The sequence below is a fragment of the Nansenia antarctica genome (genome assembly GCF_963989245.1).
Source record: "Nansenia antarctica genome assembly, chromosome: 4".
Classification (NCBI taxonomy): domain Eukaryota; kingdom Metazoa; phylum Chordata; class Actinopteri; order Argentiniformes; family Microstomatidae; genus Nansenia; species Nansenia antarctica.
This window is the reverse complement of record NC_137689.1, coordinates 23,049,282-23,068,436: the sequence shown is the minus strand read 5'-3', so window position 1 is coordinate 23,068,436 and position 19,155 is coordinate 23,049,282. Positions and strand designations below refer to the sequence as shown.

General features: G+C 47.5%; 1 protein-coding gene across 1 annotated transcript; it reads right to left on the bottom strand.

Moving 5' to 3' along the window:
• Positions 1 to 601: 601 nt before the first annotated feature.
• On the bottom strand, positions 602 to 18,924 carry LOC308155204 (F-BAR and double SH3 domains protein 2-like). Its single transcript, XM_080528464.1, has 20 exons — positions 18,829 to 18,924; positions 17,169 to 17,266; positions 15,409 to 15,454; positions 11,910 to 11,986; positions 11,523 to 11,667; positions 10,865 to 10,998; positions 10,569 to 10,623; positions 10,267 to 10,395; positions 9,007 to 9,129; positions 7,083 to 7,178; positions 5,485 to 5,601; positions 4,215 to 4,313; positions 3,715 to 3,867; positions 3,321 to 3,455; positions 2,809 to 2,892; positions 2,259 to 2,445; positions 1,854 to 2,080; positions 1,375 to 1,603; positions 1,087 to 1,154; positions 602 to 898 (listed from the first exon to the last, which is right to left on the bottom strand). Exons 1-20 carry the CDS (start codon positions 18,847 to 18,849, stop codon positions 815 to 817), a joined length of 2,307 nt encoding a protein of 768 aa, XP_080384590.1. The 5' UTR covers positions 18,850 to 18,924; the 3' UTR covers positions 602 to 814.
• Positions 18,925 to 19,155: the final 231 nt, after the last annotated feature.

Below are 19,155 nucleotides of genomic sequence, written 5' to 3'. Positions count from 1 at the left end.
CAGAGTGACCCAGACTTTGTCCTCAATGAGAAGATTCTCATAACTAAAACAAATACACTCCACTACAATTGCCACTTTTCCCTTGTTTATGAAATGCGGGGATCCACTTTTTTCCTGAAGATGATATTTAAGGACATGAGAGGTACCAGCCTCTTCTATAGTGAATTTCCCTGACATGTGGAGACAAAGTCCACCAAGAATCAAACTGAAACTGGCATGGACTTGAAACTTGTTGTGACATATTTACAATCCTCCCACTGAATTAGTATAACCTTTTTTGCATAGTAATCCAATGGCAATATGTCTCATCATCTAGGTAATATTCCACAGCTCAATGGCCAGTTATGAAGGTGAGAGTTAGACAGAGAGAAAACAGGGTAGTGATACTGTTCATACAGTAGAAACAGAGAGAAAGAAAGAGGAGAGATACAATCAGAGGGGGGAGAGAGAGAAAACAAAACAAGAAGATCAGAGAAGAACATAACAGTAAGAGCGTAGGGGCTGTGGGAAACAACTGAGTCATCCAAAGGCACAATAGTTTCTTTCTCCGCACAACAACAACAACAACAACCATGTTTGAGCCCTACAGGCTATACTGTGTGGAAGGGGTGAAGCCACATCTCTAGCCCCTCCTGACCTCACTGCTCAGGGGTGGGGATACTCCTGCAGGGAGGCGCTATCAGGGGCTCAGAGGCCTTTTCCCTCCTCTGTGAGAGAGAGAAAGAGGGGAGGGGGTGGGGGAGGGGGGGGTCAGGAACCTGGATCCACCAAGTCTAGTCTGGTCTGGGAGCAGCCACCACCAGGGCAGCACCATTTACACCAGCGTGATCTCTACCTCCTCCCTCCTCTTCACCTGCCCACGAGGCTGCTGCTTAGGGGGTGGGGGCGCTGCACGGACCTGTCAACACACACACCAGTAACACCTCAGGGTAACGGACAGGGGGGAAAGACATGCGTCTAAATAAAAAATAAAGTTACATAGAACAGTCTTCAATTTGTCTTGTTGATAAACCAACCCAGTTCTGCTGTAACAACACACAACCACACTGCTTTATATTGGCTTGCAGTGTTTTTAAGGTCACTTACAGGTCGAATGGTGCCGGCACCACCGTCTGCTGGGTACCTGGGGGGCTGGGCCGCACCCCGGGAGGGACCTGGGGGAGGGAGGGAGACCCAGGTTACGCTTGTGCTACGGCATGTGGTCTACTAGTAGTATGGCATGTGGTCTACTAGTAGTATGGCATGTGGTCTACTAGTAGCATGGCATGGGGCCGCATTCTGCTATAACATTCATCATTCACCATAGGCTTTTAAAATGTTAACCTACTTAGAAATAACTGATTACGGTGCCCTGAGGCATGGGTGGGTTCTTACTCTGTAAGGGGCTTTTGAGTGGCGCAGGAGGGGGCCTGTGATGGCCGTTGATGTAAGAGGGTGGGCGGGGTATGGGGGACGCCGTGGCGCTGGATGGGCTGCTGGACTGAGGGGAGGAGAGGGTGGGGGTCTGCAGGGGGCTGCTCTGACACGGGCTGCTGTGGAAGGGGCCGGGCTGGAAGGGGCTGCGAGGAGACTGGTCACACTGAGCCAGAGCAGAGGGGGACGCCTGGAAGACAGATGACACAGCAAGAAGGGTCAGAAGGTCAATTAACACCCGAGAAACGGACACTGTAGGTTGTGCGTGCGCTAGTGCTAGCCTATATCGTCCAAACGGTGGTGGATAAATGCATCCCAAAGCAAGATTCCTCGAAAAACCAGTGCTTCAATATTACCTGAGTATCAGTGTGATTGAAGGTGAATGTCTTGTTTGTTTGTATGAACTTTGTTTTGTGCACCTGTGGACCGTGGGTGTGTACCTGTGCGCTGGCCTCCCCCCCCTGGCTGTCTCCGTTCTCGTTGCCCGTCGTCAGGTCCTCCACCAGCACGGCGGGGAAGACGCCCACGCTGCCGTTGAACTCGCCCTCCCAGAAGCCGTCGTCCTCGTGGGTCTCCTTGCTCAGGATGCGGATGATGGCCCCCTCGGGGAAGGACAGCTCCTCATCCGTCTGCCCGGCGTAGTCGTACAGAGCCTTCGCAAAGCACACTGAGAGAGAGAGAGAGAGAGAGAGAGAGAGGGAGAGGGAAAGAGTGTGTGGGGGGGGGGGGGGGGAGAGGAGGGAGAAAGGGATCAGGTCACAAAAGTCAGTTATTAGCGTACACGTATTGCTTTTCCAGTGTGACAATGCAGGGAGCAGTTGTGCTTGTACATCCTGTTCACTCACCACTGGAGTCTCCGTTGACGCTGCCTGTGGTGGGCAGCTCTGACTCGGGCTCTGTGGAGTTACTGGAGGAGTGGGAGCGGGCGTCCAAGGCGGCCAGAGACTGGAGCATGCTCAGTAGGCTGTTGGAGGAGGGCAGCTGCAGGTACTTCTCTGGTACGTAACCCACCTGGCCGGTCCTGTTTTTAGCCTACAAATGTGACGGAACGTTAAAAAAAGTGGAAAAACAACGGTGGTTTTTGCCTGTCAGAAATAGGCTTCAAGCACCTCCTCGTATATGTGACAGCAGCTGGTGGAAGCGGGAAACAAGTTCGGAAACCAACCAAATGTTTGGGGCTTTTATTCTGAAAAATGTTAATAAAATGTCAACGTTGTTGAAAATCAATGACACATTTTTCGGAAATAAAAGTCAGAACATTAACATTACAACATTAGAAGTCGGTTGCAAACTTGTTCCCGCTTTCAACCAGTTGCTGTCACCTATATATTCAAACAGAGGATTTTTACTGGAGTTTGTGTGCAAGCGGCACCACTCAGATAAGCGCTGTGTTACCTTAACCCAGTCCTCCATGTCCCCGTCGTCAATCACCTCCAGGACCTCCTGCTCCTCAATGGTCAGCTCGTCTGGCTGGGAGGACTGAGGGGAGGGAGGGAGGGAGGGAGGGGGGGAGGAGAGAGAGAGAGAGAGAGAGAGAGAGAGAGAGAGAGAGAGAGAGAGAGAGAGAGAGAGAGAGAGAGAGAGAGAGAGAGAGAGAGAGAGAGAGAGAGAGAGAGAGAGAGAGAGAGAGAGAGAGAGAGAGAGAGAGAGAGAGAGAGAGAGAGAGAGAGAGAGAGAGAGAGAGAGAGAGAGAGAGAGAGGGGATTTAGTAGTACACAACAGATAAGATGGTTGTAGAAGGGGAGGCTGGTTGGGGTGGAAATCAGAGGACGGGCTCATTGTAATGCATGGAATAGAATGAGGAATGGTTTGCATTACAATGAGCCCGTCCTCCGATTTCTGCCTCCACCAGCCTCCCCTGCATTGTAGGAGTAGAGCTCTTGCAGGTGAGGGTAAAGATGGTGTACCTTGTATGAGTAGAGCACTTTGCAGGTGAGGGGGTAGTTTCTGAGGGTGCTGGAGGGGCTGGAACTGCTGTCATCTAACACTTCCCCACTGTCCTCCAGCTCCTCCTCGTCCTCCCTCTCCAGGTCAGCCGTGCCCTAAAGACAAACAAAACACTTGCTTGAAGCCTATTTCTGACAGGCAAAAACCACTGTTGTTTTTCCGCTTTTTTTTATGTTCTGTCACATTTGTACGCTAAAAACACCCAGATTTGACATCTTTAGAGATGATAAGATATTGTTTTCGAAATGTTAACACTTAGGAAGTGAAAAGGGACGGGCTGAAATGTGTGTGTGTGTGTGTGTGTGTGTGTATGCCATTTCATTAGTTCTTTAATAAATGCGTGCTGTGACTCACAGAGAGCGAAGGATCATGGGTATTCAGGCTGGCCCAGCGCTCGTTCTCCAGTTCCTCCATCACCTGGTTCATGGCACTCTTCAACCATGTTTCCACGGCGATACCTGCCTGTCTCAGCAGGTCGAGACGAGCCTCCGCCTTCAGCTTCACTGTCTGAATAATGACATCATCAACACGCGCCAGTCAGATACAATTTACCAACAAACAAATGATAAAAGGTTGATATTATTCTAATAATGTAATAGAGTTCAACTGATCAGAATCTTAAAAAAAAATTAAAAAGCTTTGTTTTGTTTGTGCAAGTCATGTGTTTCTGGTTATGTACCCTGTGATATCAGCCATTTAAAAGCAGCCACCAGCAGATGTGAGTTAAACCTATTTTGCCACCAGGGGGCGTCAGAGGTATGAGTGGCCGAGTTGAAACTGAGCCTATGATGAGAACCTACTGTATAGCCAATACAAACTTCATTATGACACACACACACACACACACACACTACCTCTCCTCTGCGGAGGTTCTCTCTGGCCTCCTCCATCTTAGTCTCCAGCTCATTGCGGTGGTTCTCTGCCGTCCCCGGGGTCCCATACTCCTCTAGAGTCTTAAAGGTCACATGGAGAAAAACAATCTCACAATGACAATGAGAAATCATAAAACTATATATAACAAACCAAAAGGAGAAGCCAAAACAATACTATCAAGGAAAATAGGAAATAGTCAAACAATTTGGCGATGACAATGAGGAACCCGTAAGATGAGAATGCAATAAATGGAAAAAAAACATGAAGCGGCATTAGAATACTGACATTTGTAAAACAATAGTAATCACTGATCTCAGTAAACACTAATCTCCATCCTGGTTAACTGGAAAATTAACTGGTTAGCTAAAAAAGCTTGGTCAATATCAACATGGCTTTACAGTACAGTGTAGATTTCACAACAAACCGTCAAGGTAGTGGGGCAACAGTCCAATACTTCCGTATCATTACACGTTATCATTTCCCTCTGGCACAGCCAAGACATCATAAAACTGATTAATCAATCATCTTCTAAATCAAGGCTGCCGTGTGTCTGCTGGAGGTGAATGCCAAACATACCCTGTCCCCCTCCATGCTTCCTCATCCTCTCTGCTACCACAGCTACCCCTCTCCTAGCATCCCTTTCCCTCTCTGTTACCACAGCTACCCCTCTCCTAGCATCCCTCTCCCTCTCTGCTACCACAGCTACCCCTCTCCTAGCATCCCTTTCCCTCTCTGTTACCACAGCTACCCCTCTCCTAGCATCCCTTTCCCTCTCTGTTACCACAGCTACCCCTCTCCTAGCATCCCTCTCCCTCTCTGCTACCACAGCTACCCCTCTCCTAGCATCCCTCTCCCTCTCTGCTACCACAGCTACCCCTCTCCTAGCATCCCTTTCCCTCTCTGCTACCACAGCTAACCCTCTCCTAGCATCCCTTTCCCTCTCTGTTACCACAGCTACCCCTCTCCTAGCATCCCTCTCCCTCTCTGCTACCACAGCTACCCCTCTCCTAGCATCCCTTTCCCTCTCTGTTACCACAGCTACCCCTCTCCTAGCATCCCTTTCCCTCTCTGTTACCACAGCTACCCCTCTCCTAGCATCCCTTTCCCTCTCTGCTACCACAGCTACCCCTCTCCTAGCATCCCTTTCCCTCTCTGTTACCACAGCTACCCCTCTCCTAGCATCCCTCTCCCTCTCTGCTACCACAGCTACCCCTCTCCTAGCATCCCTCTCCCTCTCTGCCCTTCCCTTACCCTCTGGCTGTGGATGATGTTCTTGTGCTCTCGTGCCACCCTGGACGCCCACTTGCGTGCCTCCTTGTCCAGACTGTGCTCTTCTGATGTCCCGCTCTCTCGCTCCAGCTGAGCGACCTATAGAGGAGGAGGAGGAGGGTTGTATATAAGGATATCAGTCAACTGCATCTCATCAATGAGAACTGTGTCAAAAACGGTTAGGATAAATATAAAACCAGCCACATACATTTGCGAAAATATTTAGATACTTAAAAAGGAACGCATTGGTAGCCGATCTGAACTAGACGTGAGCAAACATTGTGCAATTAAGATTCCGAGAAATGAAACTCGGAACATGAGGAGAATTACACCATTGAGGAGGGCCGCTTCTCTTGAGGGCTGAACAAATCCAGTGTTTGTGTGAAAGAAAAAACAACCTCTAGGAAAACACTTCCTCCAGATGACCTCACAAGAGAAACATAGCCAATTGGGATGACCTCACAGGAGAAAAATACATGCTATGTCTCAAAATGTACTTGTCTCTACCACTTCGGCACAACCCTAAAAAAAGCTACTGGGTCGCATTCAGGAGGGTGAAATGTAAAAATATGTTGTAGATAGAAATGCCATGAATAGAGCAGACATGATTCCTTACTCCACACATTCTGTTCGCCAGAATGTATATCTATCTGAACATTGTGCCCTACTGCAGTGGCGTCCAAGCCAGGGAGCACCACAGGTGGAGCAGAGTTACATAAGTGGCAGAGAGGGAAGGAGAGAGAGAGAGAAAAACTGTTTTTCACCATGGACCACTATACGGCCATAAATCACTGAGGAGGGGAGAGCCACACTGAGTTCCTGTTTGAGCGGAGCCGGCGACGGCTGGAGGGGTGTGGGGTGTTGGTGAGCGCACTCTGACGAGGTCCACTCACAATGCCCCCTTTTCACAGACGGACCGTCCACGGTCCCGCCTGCAGAACGCAGCCTCACCCCCCAACCCCCCGCCCCACCCTACTCTTTCAGCGCAGCTCTTTTCCGGATCCCTCCGTCTCGTGCTAAGGAGCGGGGTGGGGGGGGTGGGTGGGTTTGAGGGAGGAGGAGCAGTGTGTGTGTGTGTGTGTGTGTGGGGGGGGGGGGGGGGTTACTGCATCACTAATGTTTTCTTTAGGAACAGGCCACTGCTTGTTTGACTTCCAACGAAAACAACAAGAGGGCTTGCAGTATGAACAAATTGTCCAGTGTGTCCACTGCAGCCGAGGGGCGGACGGAAGGGTGGGCAGGGGAGGGCGTAGGCAAGGCAAGTGCATGGGCAGACTGGCAGGCTGGGTCAGCTGGCAACAGGTCCTCTGGGACACACACCCACCCCGACACACTCACCATACACAAGACACTCACCCACACACACCATACACAAGACACTCACCCACACACACACCATACACAAGACCCTCACCCACACACACCATATACACAGACGCCCTCTGACACACAGACACAGACACACTACACACACACATCATTCCAGACAGCCTCTGACACCATATACTGCACATTGTCAGTGTGTATGGTAAACCAGGTTGGTGCGGTGGTGATGAAGGCCCAGTGGCAGCGCTACCCACCGTGTCAGTGTCACTGGGCTGGAAGAGGAAGTCTGGAGCTCTGTGGAACCCTGGGTTCTGCTGCACAAACAGCTGCTGGTGGAAGTCCGAGACCACCTAGACAGACAGACAGACACACACACAGACAATTAAGATAACCTAATAAAGAGGTACCGTGGAGGGCTGACATCCAACAGAGGCATCCAAAACTGATAGCACAACAGCTCCTATTAGCATCATGAAAGGGCCTTTCTTCGGTCCGTTCAAAGTGTATTATGAGGACCAGTAGGGAGAGCAAAAGGTCAAAGGGTACCAGAGCACAGCCATGGTCCTCTCAGGGGTCCACAGGACGACCGGACAGGGGTCATAAACCACACACTACACACACTACACACACACACACACAGAGAACAGAACATACCAAAGCACTGGGAGGGGAGGAGAGTAGTAACCACACACACACACACACACACACACACACACACAGCACTGCTGCAGTCATGGTGAAAGAGGAACCATATGGGTCAGCACACCGAAATCTGAGCCAGTTAAAAAGAAAAAAAAAAAAGATCACACTGTTCACACAGCGCACCACACAGGAGACACACAGGAGACACACAGCACCACACAGGAGACACACAGGAGACACACAGCAGGCAGACACGCTCCCACTGGTCTGAGCAGAAACAAACCGTATCCACGGTCAGGTTACAGAAAGATGACCCTAGGAGTCCAGACTAAAGAGAGGCCAATAGCTGAGGGGGTAACTGAGGAATGGGAGAAGTCAAGTCATTTAAGACTATGGGAGAACCCTATCAGTCAATGGTTGTTTCCAGGTCAGTCTTCATTGCAGTCACACTGCGCCGTGGATAAGTGTTAAATATCTTAGGAATCCCATCATGAAGACACAGCATTCTGCTGATCAGTGCAGTGATCAATACAACCATACAACCATACGAATACAACCATCGGTTTCCAATGATCATTTCTCAATATTCTTCTTCTTGTTCTACTAACAGGAGGGACATTTAAATACAATAATAATAAGTATACAATATATGGCGTTTAGCTGACGCTTTCATCCAAAGCGACTTACATTGCATCTCTCGCTCTCGAGTGCATACATGTTTCAGTATATATGGTCCCAGCAGGAAACGAACCCACAACCTAAGCGTTGTTCACACCATGTTCAACTGAACCACAGGGGACCACAAAAACATGTTGATGTCCACTCGCCAATTGGATCCAGACTGCTCTAATGCTAGGACGAAAACTATTAGTTAAAGAGTGGAAGGCCTCATCGGCACCAGCACTGTCTCTGTGGCACACTTCTCTTGGGCAGTTGGCTGCCCTAGAACTATTATCATATAGGCTGCTTGATAAGGTGGAGGAATATCGCTTGGAATGGGGGCAGTATCACTCATATATTGAGAAATAATGGCATTTCCAGCTCATGTAAATAGCAATATTCCAATATGTAAAACGTGGAAGGAGAAAAGTAAACTGCTATAATTATGACTGTCAGACAATGCTGTAGTTTTACATTTCTGCCCATCACCATTACGTTTTGTTGTGTCTATTTGCTGTCTTTGTAATTTATTGTCCATTGTCAACTGTTATGTGTGATGGATGTCTGTTCATTGTTTGTTTATCAAAAATAATAAAAACTCTGTCGGTGCTGGGCTCGAGGAGCCAGTCAGCTAGTCTGCCTGGCGGCCTCCTCTGGGACTGCCGGCCACGGGGTCGTGCGGCGGATCCTTTGCAATAGGCAGGGGATAATTGGATGCTAGGTTGGGTTCAATTGGCTACCAAATTGAGTGAAAAAGGGATAAAATCTGGAGAAAAATAATAATAATAATAATAATAATAATAATAAAAACTATTAATCATGTTTTTATTTATTTTTTAAACATGTTGATGTCCACCCACTCACTCACTCACTCACCCCGTTAGACCTCTCCAGGAGGACGGTGAAGGTGTCGTGGACAGCCTGGTAGGCCTCCAGCTCTGTCTGACACAGGGCCACCAGATAGTCCTTCACATGGTCGTACACGGTGCCATCCAGTACCTGAAGACAGCAGCACAGGGAAACGGGCTGCTTTAGTGGCACAGAACACTCACACCTGTCTCCCCCAAACCAACCACACGCACTACCAAAAGAATCGATATTATATGACTACTTGCACACTACTGATTACTTGTACACTACCTGAATACTTGATTGTATATTGCATTTAATCTCATTGTACTCATTGCACAGTATTTTGCACTATTGACCATACTGTAGAACGACTGATCACTATATTATTGCATATTAGTTATTTTACTTTATTATTGAGATTTTGTATCTTGATGCTGCAATGCCAATGTTGAGGAACCAAAGCCAAAGAATTGTTCTTGTACTTGTAATGTACTTGTACATTAGGATGTAATAAAAAGCGATTCTGATTCTGACCACAAAATCGCAAGGTTCCTGGTTCGATTCCGACCCTCGACATATCTTGCATGTCATCCCTCCTCTCTCTCCCCCATCCTTCCTGTCTACTGTCTCTATCCCAATAAAGCAGAAATGGCCATTAAAAAAAGATCCATGAACTTCCCAACGGAAGCAAACGTTAATAATCAGGTTATTATTACCGCCCCGCGGTGGCGCAGCGGTCTAAGCATTAGCCTCTAGTGCAAGCTGCCCACCGGGGACTGGGATCGAATCCCGGTCTCGCCAGACCCGGATATGGCCGGGGCTCACAGGGAGCGGCATATTGAGCGGCCGCTCCCAAGGGGGGTATAGGACTATTTTCCGGACAAGGATCCGTCGCGCAACACCGCCCCCGTCTGGTGCTGGAGTAACGGTGTCGGGCTCGAGGAGCCAGACAGCTAGTCTGCCTGGCGATCTCCTCTGGGGCTGCCGGCCACGGGGTCGTGCGGCGGATCCTACGCAATAGGCAGGGGATAATTGGATGCTAGGTTGGGTGCAATTGGATACCAAATTGGGTGAAAAAGGGATAAAATCAGAAAAACTAATTTAAAAAAATAAAAAAATAATCAGGTTATTATGATATTGTTACCGTGACTATGATTTTTAGTAGTTGTTGTTTTTTACCATTGGACCTCAGAAATAATTTTTCAAAGGACCGGGTCATTTCGGTGCTGCAAAATCTAGTGCAACCTGGTCAACATCTTCAAGCAGAAGATGATCAGCCCTCACCTTGATGCAGTCTATCAGGTCTGTGTCGTAGTAGCGCTGTTGGTGAGCGTTAGCGGCAGCTAGCGTAAGCAGATAGTCGTTCCTGGAGTGGGTGGCTTTGGAGTTGCACTCGCTTCTCTTGGCTTTCAGCTGAAACACACAACACACATCCAGTCGCCAGCAGGGTCAGTGCCTTAGCTTAGCCTTAGCTTAGCCTCAGTCAAACATGTTACCCATCAGGCAACTGCTTATTGGGGAAACTGCTGATTTGAGGTTTTAGGTTTTATGGCTATAGTTACTTTTTATTTTATTTTTTATCTCACCTTTACACTAGCCCGTTGCAGACTGGACCTGGACTGGAACAGACTCAGTTTGGACCTGGACAGAGGACAGATGAATGGGACGTTTGTGAGCTGGGTCATGCATCACTGGGCAAACGCCTGACAGGTGGTAGTGTGTGGTAGAGTGTAGCAGGGCAAGTAGCATAGATCCTTCAGTCTTTTACACTTGGGTCTACGACACCAAAAGCACTTCTCACAGTTACAACCCACCGTTTGGGCAACATTGCTCTGGGGGCAGTTCAGGTGTTTGATAGCGGAGGTGGTGTTGGTTTGCTTACTTAGCCTCCAGCTCAGCCTTCTCCCTCACAGCCTGGGCCATGTTCTCCGTCTCCTGGTACTTCTTTCTGCTTTTGGCCAGGTCTTTCACAGACTCCTGGAGCTCTGCCTGAACCACCGTCAGCTGGTCAATACACTGAGAAGAGGGAGGGAAGATATCATCCAGTTATCCATCGGTAGCGGATACTTCTATGAAATCTTAACCATCCGTTCCGACTTCCATGTACAGTATACATTCTATTAGCATGTGATTCTATCATATTGTGTAAGAGCTATCGTGATATTCTCATTGGGTCCAGGGGAACAAGAGGACCATTGTTGACAGAAGTCAGGGGAACGTGGACAGAGGTAACAGGAGAGCGGTCTTGGTCAGAGCCAAGGATAAGGGCAGGGCGGCGGTAGGGGCCCCGCTCTCACTGATAAAGAAACAAACTATTCACCAGACAAACGCCGGGTTCATATTCAAAGTATAGCTTTGCACCCTGAGAGGAAAAAACACCACATATCCTGAATTGTTTCAGTCAAATACCCCAGCTGTATAAATGGAGACAATCTAAGCCATGTGAGAAAGAGAGAAAGAAAGGGAAAGAAAGAAAGAAAGAGAGAGAGAGGAGGCTGTCAACTATGCAGAGCTAAGCGGAGGTGGTTTGACCTCCATACCTTTCTCAGCTGCTGTTCCTTTTGCAGTCTGGCGGTTTTGGCTGGGTCCGCTACCTGGTTCCTGTAGTTCTCGCAGGCCGTGATTCTAGACTGAGTCACCTGGACTGTGCCCTCCAGGTACGTCTTCCACACCAGGTACATGTTCCTGGAATAAGAACATGAGGAGGAGGAATGTGTGGTTGGATTCTTAAAATCACAACACAGACGTGATCTGGACTGAACATTGCTATTGGCAAAATCATAATACCTAATAAGAAAATGTCAGTGGAAGGTTAAACATATCGATTTCAAAAAACATGCTGGTGGTTTCTGAAAACTTAGAACTTTGAGTCTGGTAACTTAAAGAGACTGTAAACTAATGATTCTGCAGTGAGTGTCAGATTTTACCTGTGGTCTGCTGGCTCCTCTGATAAGTTGTCTGGCCATTCCCTCTTGAGGTATTGATTGGCCAGCTTGTGTAGAGCCTAGAGGGGAGGACGAAGAGAGGAGAGAAGGATGACCTTTGAACTGCGAACTCCTGAACCACTCTCCTGGGTCTTTTTTTCACCAGATACGGCAGCTTGGACAACAGTCATCCCATGACCGTGGCCCGGTAAAACCCACAGGTCAACATACCAGCAGGTCTAAAGGAATGGTGTATGTGAAAGACATGGCCTGGAGATCGGTGCAGAGTATCAGAGAGCTATAAAACTAGCAAAACCACCCTAACCCTAACCCATAAAGGAATACTTATTATTTAGTATACATCAGATCCATAACTTTCCTTTACCCGCTCCTAGACTTGCTCCAAATATGGTTATGCCATATTTATACCATTCTTCACCAAAGTCCAGTCCTGAGATGGACTCATTCAGAACCTGGCAGTACCTGTAGGCAGTGTTTTGTGTGGTGGCACTGGCAGTAAATTGCTGACAGGGCTTATTACTTCGAGGGGGGTGGGGGTGGGGGGGTGTAATTCATTGAAACCACAGTGTGTCCCCCCCCCCCCGGAGATACATTCAGCCCCTCCTCCCAAGCCGGCAGTGAGGTTGAGCTTTGAGGAACTGAAATAGCATCGCAGGGTAAACACTCAAAGAAAATAAAGACTGAAGGAAATATTTCTGGCGTTTTTCAGTGTGGCCTTTGGTATGCGAGGGAGGGAGATGGTCTTCCATTGCACGAATGAACATGTGTACGTGCACACACAGACACACACACACACACACAAGCACACACACTCTTTCTCTACTGAGCAAGGAGACAGGTGATCTAAGTGGGATAGGCAAATACCTGTGAGGTAACAGAGCTCAGGCTAAACACAAGCTAATACAGGCAAGCACCAATGGGACGCAGTGGAACTAACATACCAAGCCAGCCGGAGTTCAGGGAGGTATCTACCGCCACCTTCTCCCCCTTGCACACTGGGCAGACAACCCTCTCCTTCTGACACACTAAAGGCCGAGGCTCTGAACCCATTGGTCTCACTGGAGTCTTGTGCCAAAGGCCCCGAATAACACCACAAACCCGGCCATTGTGGGAGTCAGAGTGCAGCCAGCAGAGCGGAGATGTCTGAATGGTGTGCCGAGGAGGAGGGATAGGGATAGGAGGACGGTTTAGGAAGAGGGACAGAGAGGGTCATTTTATCACTTACCGTGATTTGAATATCAATTGGTTTGCGGGGCTTCACAGGTGTAAGAGACAGAGAGAGGGGGGGGGGGGGGGGGTAAAGAAGATGGGGGAGGGGGGGTCAGAGGAGAAGGAGTGTTTCAGAGATCACTGTGACCCACTTCGATTCAACCGTCAAACTGGCCGTCCCTAATCAATCACATGACCACGGGGGCTATGTGGGCCGGACACAGAGGCGGCCATTCAAACCTGCGTGGATACCATCAAGACATCTGCTGCTTTAACCAGGAGGGCGGTTCAAAGGCCAGCGCTTCCAAGCCAAGTTGGGAGAATACTCGTCTATCATCATCCCGCGATGATGAGTGACTCATTGAAATAGCTCAGCTCTTATCCTCATTGTTGGCAACTAGTAGAACATTCAACTAACAGTTTTACGGTGTGATTTCACAATCAAAAACGTGGCACTACTGTCTACTGGCAAGACATTTGAAGAGTTTAAAGGGTTATATCACACTAGCCAAATTTGTGCAGGCAGCACTGTGTGAAGGAATCTAAATGTGTAGTATCAAATGACCAACTACGGACCAATAGAATAAAACAGCCATTTTAAGTGCATTTTACAGCACCTTAATACACTTGAGACATATTTATGTTATCAGTCATTGTTATTGCTCTCGCTTCCGCCTGTCGGGGGCACACAGGGGAGAGGTGAACTCCCATCAGTACATTTATGACACGACATGGACCCTCGAGTGGAAACAGCACGGAGCAGTGACGACGAGCAGGTTAACATAGTTTCATGACTGTAATATTATCTGGAACATTACTGGACATGGCTGGCTTGCGTGGTAATGTTCCGTAGACGTCACAGAACAGAAACCCTGACGCCGGTTATCAGCCTGTGGTGATTTACAGCTTCAGTGCCATTGATAGGATGTGCCCTTAGAGCACAAACATGCTGAGCACACAGTTCAACAGGTGCGGAGATGAACACTATTGAAATAGGCCCATCAAACCCCCTGACATAATAGAGGGCACCTCATAGAAATGCACACATACACACACACACACACACACACACACACACACACACACACAGAGAGAGGATGTCATCGGACAGGCTGCTGGGTGACCTCTGCCCTCTGTGGGATGCCAGCACATTGCCGTGAGTTCCAGACTGCCTGAGAAAGAGAGGATTAGCCTTGGCTGGCTGAAATAAGGACACAATGCTGCTAACAGCTAGTGAGAGAAGAATCACTTGTCTATGATACGCATATGTACGAATATATCTAAAACGCTTCCATTGAAATACCTAGGGTGGCGCAGGAGAGTTTGTTTGTATGTTAGTTTATCGGAAAAACAACAAACTACTCGTCATGTTAGGGACATTGTTAGGAAATGGCTTTTATCTTGATTGGTTCATAGTATAGCCCTGGGACAAAGTACCACAAAGAGATAAGCTTACGGCACAACAAGCAATGAATAGATAATGTAGCAGTGATAATGGTCAATATTTTGCGTCCTTGGGGTAGAATGCAGATTGTGATTTGCACATAATGACGTATGACGTATCCTTTTCGTCCTGCAGTATGCCATCCTTTATCTCCAGCCTTAAATTAGAGCCAGAGTGGCTATGTGAGATGGAGGAGGATGTGCTCCGCCGTCATGGCTGGTGATTGATAGAGGGGTTGTGGTGCAAAATTAAACTTGCGTGTGTGAATAGAACGCAAAAGACACAACACACACACATACATACATACATACATACACACAAACACACAAACACACAAACACACAAACGACGCAGACACACAGTCACTGGTTTGGGTAACTCCCAAGCCGGGGCCCCGTCTTTCTCACAATAGTGGCACACATTCCACACTGGGACGCAAAACCGGAAGAGACCAGAAGAGAGGAGAGGAGGAGAGGGGATTTTCAGACAGAAAATAATTGACTTCCACAGGAAGCTGTGGCCATAACAACACCATGAAGAGGAAATTGGTCCATACAAAAAAAAATCACCACAACCCAGCCTAGCCCATTCATCCATTAGTGAAGCTGTCTGGAACCGAGAAGACAGATGAGTAACTCGCCCACAACTGAGCCGAGATGCTTCCAACGACCGCAACCTCATCCACTCCACCCGGTGTATGGTGTCTTGGTGGGGGCACGATTGCGAAAGGGATTCTATTTTTGGTGACAAATGTACGAGGCGGAGCCTGTTATAGTTGGGATGACATGCTGCCACCACATGACAGGACAGACAGACAGAAACACTCACCTGGGCATAGTCCCTCTCCACAGCTGCCTTCTTCTGGCTAAACGTCCTACAGGAAAGAACAAGAGCACAAGATCAGACGAGAGCACAGACGGACGGGACACTACAGCATCAAAGCATGACACATCAGATCCAAAAAGAATATCCTATGATATCATAGTACTACCCCTTATAAGTGAGGTAACATAGTTTCTATCGAGGTTATTGAGAGTGAGCTACTGCGAAATAATATGCAAGACACCATGATACCACATTATTATACCACATTAAACTATCCGTTGAAGTGCAGTCCATAGGTGGTAGAGGGATCAAGAGAGTGTGGTGCATGAGCCTGTTGTAGTATTTACACTCTAGTCTCTTCAACTGTTTATCATCAGATCCTGCTTAACTAATCCTTTAGGTCGCCGCAGTTTTGTTGTTTGCGGTCTATTTACAGTTCCAGGAGTGTGCCTCACACAGCACAACTTGTCCTCTCTCACATGTAAACAGTAAAAAAAGGGGAAAAAAAGAAAAAAGAAACACACACACAGCCTCAACTGCCCTACGTCCCTCTGTGTACAAGAAAACAATTATCCGATTATTATTTAAAATGTTTTAAATACTTTTTTCTTTTTTTTTTTCCTCCTCCACTAGTCCCTCCTTCCCCCCCGGTCTCTCCGAGGCTCGGTTCAGTGCTTCTTCTGACATTAAAGCTACTTCACGTTGATGTGCATCGGCTGTGAGAGCTCCATTGACAGAGAGGAGGCATCAATCTCTCAAGACTGGTTTTCAAGAGCAAGGAGGTTAAATTCAAGTAACATGGTACCATGACAGACGGTTTATATGATGTTCTATTGGTGCAGCAATTCAGTTTTGGTGGGGGATTACATTTGAAACAATGGAACATTGTACAAGTTTGCATATGCAGACACGAATAACAAGTGGGGTCAAGACAGACAGGTCGCTGACCCAGAAGGACCCTTAATGCAGAAGGGTGATCAGACTCAGAAAAGGACTGGTCTGGTCTGCACACTCCAGCATTCCTCTGCCAATCTGGTTTCCTCTGTCATGGTCTCTCTCTCCTCTCCGCCTGTTCTTCCTTTTCCTAAAGCATTCTCTACCAATCCCTCCACCCTTTCTGCGCTCTGTCCATCATTGCTCCCTCTCTCAAGCACCCGGACGGTGGCTTTCATGTTAGAAACATGTTGGTTTTGAATGATAAAGAAGCACTATTCTTTTATTGAACTTGAACATTTTTCCGTCCAAAGGTGGCGGAATATATTCCGCACACTCCTTCGACTCTTTTCTTTTTGTTTTTCACTTTATTTGTCATCGCCCGCCCCCCCCCCCCCCCCCCCCCCCCCCCAGCAAAACCACTGCACTGACAGCAGCCAGAACATCTGGAGGCTCTCCTCCATGCTTTTCACTTCCAGCTGTTTGGAGCAGGCGGAACTCTCTCTCCCCAGCCAGAGACAGGAAGTAGTACGCTGACCTCTCGTCTCAAGCACTGGTCAAGAGACAACCTCTAACCCTCATTCCCTTCTGTGTTTGCATATTTGAACCAATCAGATAGGTGGAAGTTAAATAACCAGACTGGAAGGCTAGGTGATGCCATCTGCATTTTGCTTACATGCATCTGAATTCTGATCGACAAACACACAAAGTGGGAGGGGCCTAAGGGGTATGGGGCTATGGGTTGTTTCTGAACCATGCCAACTACAGTACGCTGTGTATACTACCCCCACATTGGCTCCTTCTCCCCCGCCCTCCAACCTCGTCCTCACCTCAGGTCCTCCAGTAGGTCACATTCTGTCTGATGTTTGATGTATAACCTGCTCATCTGCTCAGAGTGAGTGTGTTTCAGCTCCTGGGTGACCTTGACCTGAGAGGGGGGGGGGGGGGGGGGGGAGAAAGAAATCATGTTAAAGCCCTATTTAGAAGGCAAGCAAGTCACTGCCATCTGGCACTGGATGGAGCGAAATAGTCAACTTCTGGTACGTGTGTCATATCCGTGCAAAACATATTAGTGCAAGTTCCATTTACGTGCAGTGCCGTTAACTAGCTCGAGGCCTAATTGAAATACATTATTTTTGTCCTGGTTTGACGGCTCTGTTGCCTGCTCCTATCGAACGCACACATTCACAACTGCCCCAAGCTCAGGTGAAATGCCAGAGGGATGCTGGGAGGCCTCTCTGGACTCCTAATGCCAGAGGGATGCTGGGAGGCCTCCTGGACTCCTAATTGGCCATGGGGTTTGGTAATGAATCCCAGTGAACCAGTCTCAGGTCTGCTAATTGGGTGTGTTGTCAACTGGGAAACCATTAGCACTGTCTGACCTTTCTTTCTGCCATTTGGCCAATTGTTTTACTTTCTTCTCTTTCACTTATAAAATCCCAAACGGACGTTAAACATGCATCTAATAGGAGTACAAGCCATATTGTATAATGTTATGTTAAACTGGATGTTTCGAGGGAATAACGTTTGAGCTCTTCTACAGGCAACTAACAAATCTTATAGCCAGAGGTTAATGTTCAGCTTCAACAGTATTCAGACAACTTCCTGTTTTACAGTACAATAATTGGGGGGAACACGTAGGTCTAGGCCTACACTGGGGAAATAAGAACTGCATGCAGACTCTCAGGCAGTGACATTACTATGTAGGGTTTGTTCTCCTCTTGGAAAACTACAGACAGTACAGGCATTTCTGGGCATACACTTAAACGATGACTAACATCCCAAAGATGAATTGGCTGATTGATATTATCACAAAATAACAACGTCAAATGAGCATAAAAAGTGGGCCTTTGCCAAATACGATTTAATATCACAAAAACTATGTATTTGGACACGATGACTATCTGATATCCAAGTTGGGGGTTGAAATAAATTCGACTGATGGAATGCTTTAAGAAATCTAAAATAGGTTACAGTAAAAATCAAAACAGAAAAGTTTGGGACAGAAATGAGACCTGTGATGTTGTGTAATGTTTTTGCAACATGATCCCATTTGAACATTTGTGTTGCAGTACAGTCTCTAGGCTCTTTATTCAGCCATGCATCACCACTTTCTCTTACAACAAATTATCTCTAGCACTTTCAATGTTATAATCTAGCTTTTTCGTAGGGTTAGGCTTGTAACATTTGGATCCGAGTAGATTTGTTTCTTTAACAAAAAAATAGAGTGCTGTCTACGGGACATTTTGGGATGTTCTTCAACTTCGTTAAACGACTCCCAATTTACAAACCAGTGAAAATATATAAAACACTGACAAAAAGCTCGTGCCTGCAAACGATAAATGCATTGAACATTTATTTGACGTCGTCTCGAACGCAAATTAAGTTACAATTTGAAGTTGGACTACAACAAAGCATGCATCTTCAGCAATTAAATATGCAACATTCGTCGAAACATTTGCAGAGACATGTAAAAACAGGACAACTCACCTTTCTTGGTGGAGGCTGCATTTTTGAATTTTGACATGAAAAAATATCCCACTAGAATTAGGAGTTAATCCGGAAAGTTCCGTGCAAAACCTTCGTTTGTGTGTCAATAACAGGACGAGAACCACGCACGGGTAAATGTAGTCTGGATCAGGCGGCCATGACGACCCAACTCAACACACCGACGAAGTCCTGTTGAAAATCTCCTGGCCTCGGGGAACAGAAAAGCGAAGTTTGCGAGTCAGCGGGGTTTCCGGTGGAGGAGAGACGGGGATGGCGACACGCTGAGGAACTGCACGGGACTGTTCATGGGGATTGAATTGCGCTGCG